At 42.1% G+C, this 13,591-nt stretch overlaps 1 protein-coding gene across 1 annotated transcript in view; it reads left to right on the plus strand.

Annotated features, from left to right (window-relative positions):
- LOC309538622 (cadherin-6) overlaps positions 1-12,560 on the plus strand; it is a 165,811-nt gene extending 153,251 nt beyond the window's left edge. The window contains exons 12-13 of the mRNA XM_082234346.1: positions 1,349-7,752; positions 9,978-12,560. Coding sequence (XP_082090472.1) covers positions 1,349-1,839 — 491 coding nt within the window. The 3' untranslated portion in view covers positions 1,840-7,752; positions 9,978-12,560. The remainder of the gene's footprint in view (positions 1-1,348; positions 7,753-9,977) is intronic.
- The last annotated feature ends 1,031 nt before the right edge of the window (positions 12,561-13,591 follow it).

Genomic DNA, 13,591 nt, shown 5'->3' on the forward strand with positions numbered 1-13,591 from the left:
TGAATATTCATTTCTTTTTAGTGAAATCTCATTCATAATGACATTAGCGAGGCAGAATAAAAAAAACAAAAACAAATCAGCTCTGGGATTTTGAGCTGTTGTGTACTGGATAACACAGAGCACAATGTTTAGCAAAGGCATTTTGGGGGGGTGGTTTAGAATTTATAGTTGATGAATGATAGCAGCTGTGGTCTCAGGGCACCTCTGCCCTCTGTCCCCATCTTATGCAACCCTCAACACATTTGGAAGCTCCTTCCTTCCTTCCTTCACTTCCTTTCCTTTTTGTTTGTTTCCTCATTATTCCTGGCTCTTAAAAAACGTTCCCCTTTCTTTCTGTGTGATTTTGAAACATTTAGAAAGGACAGTACAGTGGTACCTCGGTTTAAGAACAGCCCTGTTTACGAACAATTCGGTTTACAGACTCTGCAAAACCGGAAGTAGTGTCCCGGTTTGAGAACTTTAGCTCGGTCTAAGAACAGAATCTGAATGGTGGAAGGGCACCGGCGGCGGGAGGCCTCATTAGGGAAAGCGCGCCTCAGTTTAAGAATGGTTTCAGTTTAAGAATGGACTTCCGAAACGGATTAAGTTCATAAACCGATGTACCACTGTATTTTTATTTAACAAAAATAACTTGATGCCTTTTTAAAAGAACTTTATTTACTGGTCATATTTATTTATTTATCTATCTATATCCTTGTACGCTGTATAAAGAGGTGAATTAAAATTAGGAACTTCAACACATGTTCCTTATTGTTTTCTCAAGGAAAGGGGGGGGACAAATTTTTACTTTTTTCACCTATAATACGGCTAATGTGGCATTTCACCTGGAAAGGTGCACTCTCTTGCTCTCTGTATGTGAATAATAATAATAATATACCACCATATACCCAGAGGTCTCAGGGTGTTCCCTTAAATAAATTCCAAAGCATTTCTGGCATTAGTCATTTTAAGAGACAACTTTTTTCTTTCCTTTCCTTTCCATGTACCTTGAAATTGCACTTGTGATTTCATAAGGATCATTTCCACGCTGCGCAAAGTAAAACAAAAACAAAAACCCCAAAGCAACGTCTACCGCTGACAAAAAATAACTGCTCTTCATCTTACTTCAAGCTTGAAATCTGGTTTCCTGCTAATGTTTACCCTCCCTGCAACCCCCAGCGCTCACAGTAGGATTGGCTGCAGTGTGAGAGACTATGGATTTGGAATGGGCAGTTTAACAGAGTTTCTTATAAAAGACAACGTTCGAGCAACACATATATTGCCCATTCTATTTTTGTTCTTAATTGGGCGGCAAATGAACTCCTCCTCCTCAGCATTCACTGACACTGCTTCTTGTTTTTCTTTCCAGTTACAGTGGTGCTGTTTGCAGCCTTGAGACGGCAACGGAAGAAAGAGCCTTTGATCATTTCCAAAGAGGACATCCGAGACAACATTGTCAGTTACAATGACGAAGGTGGCGGAGAGGAAGACACCCAAGCGTTTGATATTGGCACGCTGCGGAACCCTGAAGCCATAGAAGACAATAAACTGCGACGAGACATTGTGCCAGAAGCACTTTTCGTGCCGCGCCGGACTCCAGTGGCGCGGGATAACACCGACGTCAGAGATTTCATTAGCCAAAGGTTAAAGGAGAATGATTCGGATCCAACAGCGCCCCCTTATGACTCATTAGCAACCTACGCATATGAAGGCAATGGCTCTGTGGCAGATTCCCTCAGCTCCTTGGAGTCGGTGACCACGGATGGAGACCAGGACTACGATTACCTCAGTGACTGGGGTCCGCGGTTTAAAAAGTTGGCCGACATGTACGGTGGAGCGGACAGCGACAAAGACTCTTAATATGTTGCCTTTTTTCCATTTTCAAGAAACAGCATTGAAATGTGTGGCATTGCTACGTCTTTCTATTTATCCACAGTTATTTGAAAGGGTCCTCTACCAGTTCGAATAGTTTCCGTGACTGCAGTCTTTGTGGATCCAATGTCATCCCCTCCGACCCCCCAAATATAATTTGAGCGTCCAAGAGGCAAATAATGTGGTGGGTGGAGGGGGGTGGGGAAGAAAACTCCCTTATTTTCTGTGCACCCTGTATACCAAAACAGTCAAAGAGGCACAATGGCAGGGAGATGGAGGGACAATGGAAACGGAATAATGGTTTTAACTTGTTCTACTTTATCTTCTAAATTGGATTATCTTACTGTTATATTTCACCAAATAATCTCACTGTATTTTAATTACGCAGCTCAGACATGTTTTCCGCAGATTATGTCTTGAAACACCCCATAGTAAGGAAGCATTGTGGCTTAAACATTATAGCAAAAGGAGTAGGGGGTGTAGCTCTTTTAAAAGCCACAATCTGCCGGCAAGGAATATTTAAAAGGATCTAGTGGCCATTCAAGCACCAGTGTCAGTTTTGAACTGGTCACTTGGTTCAAAGTATTAAAGTGGTGGTGGACAATCAAGAGATGGGGAAGAAGGGGGGGAGGGCTGGGACTTACTAGGTTCGTTGTGTGTGACCATAACAGTGCACCAGAAATGACACAATATTTGACATATTGTGTTCCTGGAAACCGACCAACCAAATAGCGTGTGTTCAGTAATACATATCAGGGATAGCCAAAAGTGGTGGCTTCTAGATTTTAGACTCCAACTCACATCAACTCCAGACAACATAACCAAGGGTAATGAGAGTTGTAGTCCATCAAAATCTGGAGGACACCACGTTGATTACTTCTGACATGTATCAAGGAAGGAAGAGGCATAAGGTTGAAAATACACATGGAGTTGGATTCAGACGTGTTAATCTGCATCCAACCCATAACACATAGAGAGCTCCCTGTGTACATTCGGTGAGTTCCATTTTATATTGTTCTATTCCTAAGCATACCAGCAGATTGAAAGCTAACTGTCTTACCCCTCTCCCTGCTTGCTTCCTTCCTTGCCTGGCCACTGCTATTCCCTCCTCCTATTGAAGCAAAGGATTCTGCTCCTGAGTGCTTGGGAAGGATGTGACAGCCAGGGATGTTGTATTCCATCCAGCTAAGTCATACTCAAGAGTAGACCGATAGAAATCAACAGGTTTAAGTTGGAACTTAAGGTAATGGGGTTATACCCTGTGCTAGCCTTACTCAGAGTTAAGCCCGTTGAAGCTAACCTTAGGTTCATTGATTCCAATGGATCTACTCCATTGCATACAACCCACAGATTTCAATGGGCCTACTCTGAGTATGACTTACTAGAATACAATCCTTTGTTTCCCAACAAGAGGTGGGGGTGGAGGAGAAAGAGGTAGCAGCAATGATGACAGGGGCAAGCCAGCAAGCAGAAAGGTCACTTCTGGTACAATCTCCACCTTGCCAAAATCAGCTAGAGCCTAGTCATTCGTTTCAGCATGGACCAGTGTTGGCGCATGGAAGGGGAGGATTGAATGCATGACTCAGCTACCGCTGTTAAGCCAGACAGCAGCCTTGGTGGGCATGCACATTGATTGTGAGGAGCATCAAAGGTGGGTTTTCATGGAGGTGGTGTCCAGGACAGTGCCAAACATTTTGAAGGATGGAGATCTCTCTGTTTACTTTTGTCAGCTGAGGTGGGACCCAAGATAACCACGTCAGCTTTAAAAGCCAATCAGAAAAGCAAGAGAGAGCAAGGACCGGGAGCTGACACTATAGTTGGTTGAAGCTCATTAAGCAGAAAGATATTTCTGAGATAAATAGGAGAGCTTTGGCTGATGTCAAATACTCGAAGATCCTTTGTAGAACTCTGGAAGAATGTCTTGGTCATTCACTTGGTGTGGACAACATGACCAACATAGCTAACAGCACTCGAGCTGACCTCAAGAGCTCTTTGCTTTAGCTAATGGCAGCATTTTAAAAATAATTTTAATAATTTGTTCTTTTTTGCATTATAGTAGATGCGCTCTTAATTAATTAATGACAATAATTACGTAGTTTCACATGATTTTATGACTTGCGCTTTTTGTTTAGATAGTTAACGTTAGAGTGCTTAGAGTACAGCCGATGTATATAGGCAGGAGGAGATTCAAAATTCTTTGGGTAAAGGGTGCCACTAATTTTTCATCTCTGTAGATCCTGGCTAAGGTATCTGTCATAGCCACAGTAGTACCTGCCAGATTGGGAGGCAGGTGGAGTGTGGAAAGGGAGAGATGGGGAATAGCACAGCTCTCACCCGTATGTGGTTTGTAAAAGGCATCCAGAAAAGGCCTTATCCATCACTAGAACTGCCGGCGGGAACTTTTCAAGGGACCTCAGACAGATTTAAGAACAGGTCTGTCTTGTTATGCTGGACCAAAGGTACTAAACCATTATCACAGAAAGTCAGCTTAACAGTATAGCCCTCTGCATGTCTACTCAGAAGTAACTGAGTTCAAGTCAGTCTTACCCCAGTCCCGGATAAGTGTGTATAGGATTGCACTCTACATGTACCTAAGAATTTAAGCCATGGACCCAAGATAGGTATGGTTAGATTTCTCCAATTACAGCTACATCTGGAGGATGGTAATCCTAAAATATTGTGCTTACAATGCTACCAATCCCCCGCAACCCAATATTTATTTGCCAAAGGACAGAGGTACGATTCTGAGGTTACATTTGTTTACAGTGGTACCTCATAAACAGAACAGCCCTGTTTATGAACTATTCACTTTATGAACTCCGCAAAACTGGAAGTAGTGTCCCGTTTTGTGAACTTTACTTCAGTTTAAGAACGGAATCTGAATGGTGGAAGGGCACCGGTGGTGGGAGGCCTCATTAGGGAAAGCGCACCTCGGTTTAAGAACAGTTTTGGTTTAAGAACGGACTTCCAAAACGGATTAAGTTCGTAAACTGAGGTACCACTGTACTAGCATCTTAAAAGAATATGGTGCAAGAACTGCCATAGATGCAATTCTTTACTATGACAAAGATCCCAGAGGAAACATTTTCTCTTGGTTCCCAAACAGATTCACTAGACTTATGTTGTCACAATCATAGCTAACCATTTGAATTTGTTTTAGACTTGTTTCTTTTTATTACCCACCAATGCACCTAATTTTCCATTTGTGTCTTTGGCTGGAGATGGACAATAGTGAGTTTCTCCTACGGAGATTTGAGAGTGTTTAGAAAGAGGGTTCATGTACATTTCACATTCATGCCACTTGGCAATTTTTATTGGGGGGGGGGGGGTTGTTTCAAAAACCCACTAAGCCAGTTTCAGCAAAGACAACAATACGACAAAAGAAATGCTTATACACTAGAAGTGAAACCTCTCTTAAACCACATCCAGGTCTCTTGAAAGCTATTGTCAATCTTCTGACTTTAAGATGCAAGTATAAGAATCATAGATTAGCAGGTTCCATCCACAATCAGGCCTGAAGCTGCCTCTTTACATTGTACAGCATACAAGATGCAGAAGGAATCTGCTAGATGCCATTACAGATTTATTTTACTTTGTAATATCTTAAAAGTTTGTGTGCATAACATACACAGCTGCGAATAAGTTGACCAAATGAGACATTTCGCGATTACTGCTCTCAATGCAGTAGTTTTAAAATGCAAAGTGCTTCGTTATGGATTGAAATGAAACAGCAAATATTAGGAGTACAATTAAGCGAGGTTGCTTTGAAGACCAGTCCAAAGGTTTGGCCTATTCTATGCGGAAGAGCAGATCAGTGCTGAAAATGATAGAAGGGCTTTGCGTTTTGCAATTCAGAAAGACCCATCCAAATTCCCAATGCCTTCTCAAATAAAAGCTCCATTTATCTCAACTTGGGAGAATTCGGCAATTCATTTTCTCTCCTTCATTGGAGGTTTTTAAGCAGAGGTTGGGTGGCCATGGATGCTTTGGTTGAGATTCTCACCTTGTAGGGGGCTGGATTAGATGACTCTCAAGATGTAAAATCTGGACATCAGGACTAGCAGTACGATGAGAAACTAGCAAGCAGAGGTCAGGGTGAGGCAAAACTCAAGGCTTGTGAAAGGAGCTGACAGAAATTACAAGCAATCAAATGGGTGAAACAGAAGACACAAACCAAGTGTTTTCTGGGAGACTGAACTCCAGCCGCTATCTGCTAACCATCTTGCTGGGACCTCTTCCTGCTTCCTTTTACAGGAAATGATGAAAGGCCAATGGCGCCAGACCTGGCAAACATTACCCTATGTCAGGAAGTGCGAAACCTGCAACTCTCTAGATGACATGGGACTCCCAGTGGTCAGCCCTGACGGGAGTTGTAGTTCAGCAACATTTCCCACCCCTGACATATGTGATGCTCCCCAAAAGCAAGTAGGGCAGGAGACAGGAATGATTGCTGATAGTTTCTGGAGTGAGAACACCAACGGAAACATTTGAAATCTCTTTTGGAATTGAGAGCGGCTAGATGTGGTAGTTGGCCACAGCACCATCTTGAGTATTGAACAGGCCATAGGAACCGGTTTTGCCTTAAAAACGGCACCGTGTCAAATGCGCCACCGAGGCTTAAGAGGTTGAGTGGATTGTATGAACAAGTGTTGATTGTACTTTTTCTCCTGATGTAGCAAATTCTCTTTGATGGCTTAAGTTGATTTAGCCAGGATTAGCAACACTAATACTGTGGCACTTTGATGGCTTAAGTAGCGTGCGACCCTCATCCCGGGAATCAGTGTCACTAAGTAGCAGGCGATTCGCGCCAGAACTTTGCATTTTATTGACAAAGTGTTTCGCCTCGTCAATAAAATGACAGTAAGTCACCCACAGCTTGTGCATAGATATTCTATAAACTATTTAACATACTGGCATCAAAATTAAGATGCCGAACTGAATTTTAAAAATGAATTACAGCGTTCTCTGAAGGCTGACATATTATGCATAAATCACCTAAGGTTTTCTCCTATCCATGCAATTTACAAGCATGGAATTTTATTTTATTTTATTTTAATAAATAGCATTAATTTGGCATCAGTTCACACTTCGTTGATATATGACTAAGGCTTTATATTTCCCCCCAAAGTGCAACGGAAAGCAACATTCTGTGAGCAAAGATTTTTATGTCTCGAGTGCCAGGATGGAGTGATAAGAACAGAAATTGCAACAGTATATTCTCGCGCTATATTTGATGAAGTATCTGAAGAAACAGTGATTGGCAGAAACTGGGAGTTGACGCCCAAGTAAAGGGGGTTAGGACTGCAGACTAAGGAGGCAATTCTATACATGCCTATCTGGACAGCAAGCCTCCATGAATGCAATAAAACTTCTGAGTAGACATTCATAGGGGTTGCATGGTAGCCCATGGAGAGGAAATAAAGAGTGGCTATATAATCAATACCTGCAGCATTTCAGCCTGCTCATCTTAATGTCTTGTCTGGCCAACTCAGAATGAATTGGGTTAATTCACTCTGCTCATGCGATGATATGACCCAGGAACCATATCTGGAATGACAGACATTTTAGACTGTGATCTTAAGCATCTTTCCTTGGAGTGAGTGGAATGGAGCCAGTGTGGTGTAGTGGTTAAGAGCAGTGGACTCGTAATCTGGTGAACTGGGTTCGCTTCCCCGCTCCTCCAGATGCAGCTGCTAGGTGACCTTGGGCTAGTCACACTTCTCTGAAGTCTCTCAGCCCCACTCACCTCACAGAGTGTTTGTTGTGGGGGAGGAAGGGAAAAGGAGAATGTTAGCCGCTTTGAGACTCCTTCGGGTAGTGATAAAGCGAGATATCAAATCCAAACTCCTCTTCTTTTTCTACTTCTGCTGAGGTTAGGACTGGGGTGAGGTTAGGACTGGGGTGTTTGCGTACTTTTTTTTAAAAAAAATGATATTTATTGAAAATTTTTGAAATTACAAAGGAAAAACAAAGCAGAAAAAGAAAAAAGAAAAAACAAACCACATCAAACAATACAAATTCAAAAAACAAATATACACCGCAAACAGACAAAAATAAATCCATCATTCTCAAATCCTCAACTCTCATTACCTTCTTTCTTTGACCTCCTCCTCCTCCCTTTTTTTTGTATCCTGGTTAATAATTATGCAGCAAATCCTTTCCATATTTCATAGTATTCTGTCATTACATTACCTTAATCTATTTTCATCTTGTCTTATAGAAAACCTTAAAAACTTAAAATTTAAATCTTATTTTTACCGACTTCTCACAACCATAATATTCTTACCTAATTCTTTAAACATTTTTGCTAGAGCCAAGTAATTTCGCTCCAACATTTTTCTAACATTCATCAATTTTATAAAACAATCCTGGTAGTAAAAAGAGAAATAAAAACAATCCAATCTTCATCCAGCGTCCTTTCCTCCTGGTCCCGGGTTTTGTCAGTCCTTTTTATCCCATCGATCTAGCGCATTAACCTGGTAATAATAATAATAATAATAATAAATTTTATTTATATCCCGCCCTCCCCAGCCGAAGCCGGGCTCAGGGCGGCTAACAACACTAAAATAGTGCAACATTATAAAAACATCATAAGAATTAATTAAAATCATCCTTACATCCGAGGCCCTTAAGTCTATCCCATGTCCCTTCCGCAGCTCTTCTTCATATTCTCCTTTCACTCGTGGGAACTCCAGCTTGGTGATGTTTTTGACCCTTTTCAACAAATCAGCCCCTTTTCCATAGTCCAGACTCAACTCCATGTGGTATTCAAGAAGATGTTTCAGAATCCCTCCAAAATTGAGAGCCCCCACAGCTCCAAATATCTCACGGCCCATTGCCAGACTCGGAAAGTCCAAACATCCCTGCATAGGGGGGTCTATCCAACCCCCCATTTCCAAACCAATCCAAACTTTATCTTTCCAAATCTGGCTTTTTCCAAGTTCATTTGTCAAGTCCAAAAGCTCTTGTTCCTGCAAGGCCGCAGCTCCCTCCATCTCTGGCGCCCAAGATTCAGCAACATCCTCTTCTCTCATCTGCTCTGTCAGGACACACTCCTGATCTAATTCCTGGGTGGGCTCCACATAGTTTCCCACTGCCTGTTCAAAAAATCTGGCCGCATTAGTCATCAAATCCATCTTCTCACTTAACTGTTCCAGTAGGGCACTTGTTTTACAGAGAGCACACAACAGAGCCTCTGAATACATTGTCCTACAAGGTCACAAATCCATTCCCACAATTGTAATCTGAGACAGCTGCAAGCTCCCTGGAATTAGTTACAGTTTCACAGTCTCCCTCTAGGGGGAGAACTTCTATTTGTTCTTGCAACAAAGTATCCTTTTTGAGATATTTTGTCAATATTTGTTCCTTTAAAGTGCGACAGGAAACAGTGGAATCACTATGTTTCTCTTCCTTTAACTATCTGTCAAAAACGTTTGTCTCTGGTCAATGAGCTTCAAACGTCAGTCCTGACACCCCGCTCCAGGATCAGGACAGTGGAAAGTTACTTTACTTTAAACTCACTTCTGCAGGTTTAAACAGTCCAAAAAAGATCCCCCTTCTTCTCCTGCTGCCGAAGGGGGGTTCAACAATTTTAAATGATGAAAGCCAATCCTTTAGAAGCGATTTCTGAGCTCTAGTTTACATTGTCTTTGCTTTATTCTGTCTACAAAGAAACAGAAGGCTGACTTCCTGTTTAGACCTTCCCATTTCAGTGCCAAATTAAAGTAAATTTTTTAAGTCCAATTCCTTTCTGCTCGCAAGTCCATATTTAAAGTCCGATTGTTCAAAGTTTAAGTACTCACGGGTGCTTATTTTAGAAGCCAAATTGTCCCAGGAAAAAGGCAGCGCTCTCCGGCAACGGCTGTGTGGCTTCGCTCCACGGAAATAGCAATTGACTCACAGCACCGCGCCACTTCCCCCTCTTCACTTCGGAGCCCGTTAGTGGGTTCCTTTGCGGGTTAGGGGGTGCTAAGGGTGCCTGCCGAGTCCCATGGTCACAGGCTTCATCCGCCTGTGATTTTTAGCAGGGTCCCCGCTTCGCCGTAGCGGAAAAGACCCGTTTCACGCAGAGCTAGTCCCTCCAGTTCAGAGGGAGTCCGTCATTGCCGATGGTGCAACCCCGGAAGTCGTTTGCGTACTTTTTGAGAAGAGATCAGCTGTCTTGAGCATGGATACATAAATGAGCCATCGTATGCATGCTAAAATGTCTTGCTCTAAAAACTCTACTGCTTATTTTGTGGGGTTGACCCTCATTCTAGATCATAATATTTATTTCCGGGTCATGTCACCACCCGTTAAGAGATAAATAATGGTTCTCCAGAGAGTCCCTTATTTTGAATTTTTAAAATGTGATTACCCATCACTTGCTCAGCGACTGCTGAGATCTCAAGACGCAGAGGGGAGAAAAACACATATTGATTAAAAAGAGTTGCTAATGATAAGCATTATGGAAATAGGCAAGTAGCTATTATGAGATTTGTGTGTAAATGAATTAAGGGGGAAAGGAGAAAGCAGTGACTGAAATCATACATGATGCTGTTAGCAGCTTGAAGGCTTTCTAAAGAGGAAAATGCAGTAGCTGGCGTAATTATTAGCAGTGAATGAAGCAAGTTGTTATTTTTATGTCATTGATTTCTTACATTCCCTATGCTGGCAGATTAATTTAGGCACCGCTGAGACAATCTTTGACACACCAACACTTTGCAAAAGTATGCTGAAGGTCTCATCCAACAACTGTCTATCCAAAACTCTCCTTAAAGCAAAAGAGGTCATAATTATCCATTGATGTTTAACACACACACACACACACAAACATTTTTTGTCGGGGAGGTGAAGGCAGACGTTTGAGGGCATATATGGGAAAGATAACAGAAAATAAATTGTAAGAAAAGATCTCATGGAAGGCAGACTGAGCATCAGTGAAGGTTGCCAACTTTTTTATTGACTCTTGCTCTTGTGTCTTTAAGACTAGCCTGAATTGCACAGGCATTAGGTGACAATGTTCGTCTGTATGCCATGATAATCTTCACCTACCAATTTCTCAAGGTCAAGCTGCTGTTTCACAGGTCCAGATCAATTTCCCCTCCTGGCCATTTGGTAATCCTAGCGTTGGCCAGGAAAGCAGATGTGCCACAGAATTTCACATGGAATTGGAATTTGGTGAGGTTTTAAATCTTGTGTGCTTCAGAGAGGTTTCAGAAATATGTCTTCTAACTTCCCAGATATATTGGAGGCCAAAAAACGGGGGGGGGGGGCAGTGTCATATATAGCAAGAGAACCCTTTCGCCTCCCTGGGCACTTGGTCTTTCCTACAAGACTGCACTATTTATGTAAATACATCCGGATACACTTTCTATTATAAGCTTTTAGTTTTCTAAAATCTTTTAGTTTAGTGTTTATTAAAAATGTATAGGATTATTAGGCATTCAGGTACAAACAATTAAAGGGGGAGGGAAACCACACAGCAAACATGAAGGTATTTTGATTCCAACAAAACTTTGAGAGAGAAAACTTCTTCAAAACACTGTATATTCTGTGATTTGAATTATGATGGGATTTGCTTTTTTCTGCTTTCATGGCCTTATAATAGCTGCAACGGGCATCTCAACCACATTCTGCGGGGGCTACAAGAATTGGGCAAATGCCTATTGTGATCTGCGCATTTAAAACCCTTCAAAATAAATGGCCTTTTCCGTATGGATTTCTTTTAATTGAAACCAATAGGCCCAAGGATAAAATAGGGCAGATGCTGTTCCTTCTATGCGACCATTTTTGTTTGCACTTCTTTCCTTTTTTTTAAAGGGGGATGGGGAGGAGATGGAAACCAGAATGGGAACCCTGGCTAGATAGCACAGGGGAACAATTGGTTTTAGCTGTATCCCAGCCAGGGAGACATCCTGCTGCCCTCATGGTGTAGGCAAAGGATTATTACTGGGATTTATGGGCCTCAATCTTTGATGGCATGAAATGACAATAGATTGCAGTGCCTCTGAGCATGTGCAGAATGCATTTCCTGCCACCGTTGCTGTGCATCTGTGGAGAAGAGGAAGGGGATGTTTTCTAGACAGATTGGACCCCTGACACGCACCTCTAGATCTTTCAGTTCAATGGAGAATGGGCTGATCAGCTTGATTTCAACCCATATGCTGGTCATCTTCCAGCCATTGAAGCTGTTTTAAGACCCATCCAGCCTCAATGGCTGCAGCACATGGGCACTGCAGCAAAATAAGATAAAAATGGAGGATGCTCGCCTCTCAAAGCGGAATTGTGAACATTTTATCAGTCTAGCCTTGGCCACTGCTTTGGATCATAAGTCAACACAGTTTCCTTTCCACTGATTAAGTCAAAAGGGATCAGACAGCAAGTTGGAATAATGATCGTTGCAATCCTGTGCACACTTACCCCTGAGTAAGCTCCTCTGGAGATGGTGAGACTTGCTTCCAACGCAGAGAGGATTGTGCCCGAAGATTCCCTTAAGCTTCTGGTGTGATTCTCTTTATTTCACCTTTTCCCCATGATGTGGATTTCCCTTTCCCAGACCTACTTGCCTGTTATATTTCTCGTTCAATGTAATGTTTCCCCCGCTTCATTTGTTTGAGCAGTAATTTCTCACACATACACAACAAGAAGTGAATTTACCTTTTTTGAAAATCAATTTTTGTAACAAGTTATTTATATGATACTACTAAATAAACTGGTTTTTTTTCTAACCTGCTTTTTAAAAATAATTTATTTCAACAGAGGGGTTTGGATATAAACCAAGGATAAAGGACCAAGCGAGACCAATACAAAAACCCAAATGCAAGAAAAGACAGGCTGATACCTATGCACATTTACCTAAGGTTAAGTCCTTCTGAACGCAACTGAATTTACGTCTGAGCAGATTACAGGCTGCACATATTCAGTTTCTTTTGATACTGGACCTTGATACCAGACCTTGTGGTGTAGGTCAAGCAATAAACAAGTCCTCTTCTACATTTCCGAGCACAATTCAAAGTGTTGGTGTTGACCTTTAAAGCCCTAAACGGCCTCGGCCCAGTATACCTGAAGGAGCGTCTCCACCCCCATCATTCTGCCCGGACGCTGAGGTCCAGCGCTGAGGGCCTTCTGGCGGTTCCCTCATTGCAAGAAGCAAAGCTACAGGGAACCAGGCAGAGGGCCTTCTCGGTAGTGGTGCCCGCCCTGTGGAACGCCCTCCCATCAGATGTCAAAGAGATAAACAACTACCTGACATTCAGAAGACATCTGAAAGCAGCCCTGTTCAGGGAAGTTTTTAATGTATGATATATTAGTGTATTTTTGCTCTTTGTGGAAGCCACCCCAAGTGGCTGGGGAAACCCAGCCAGATGGGCGGGGTACAAATAATAATAATAATAATAATAATAATAATAATAAACTCACAAACCCTCATAGAATCATAGGGACCACTAGGATCATCTAGTCCAACCCCCTGCAATACAGGAAAGTGGGTCTTGAACCCACAACCCTGGGATTAAGAGTCTCAAATGCTCTACCATCTGAGCTAGCCCAGAGCTTAAACTAATGTCACAATAGGCATTTAGCTATTTTTCAGAAGAACCTGAAAGACCTGTTGGGTTAATAGTATGAGATGCCATACTTGTCAAGTAGAAGGTACTCTTGAGTCTTTATAAAACTCTGAGACTTGAGACAAGTTATTTATTCACTCCATGTACAAGCAATATCTCAAACATAATTTTGCTTGCATCCCAAGCTAAAACCA

This window comes from Podarcis vaucheri (assembly GCF_965113315.1).
Source record: "Podarcis vaucheri genome assembly, chromosome: 8".
Taxonomy (NCBI): domain Eukaryota; kingdom Metazoa; phylum Chordata; class Lepidosauria; order Squamata; family Lacertidae; genus Podarcis; species Podarcis vaucheri.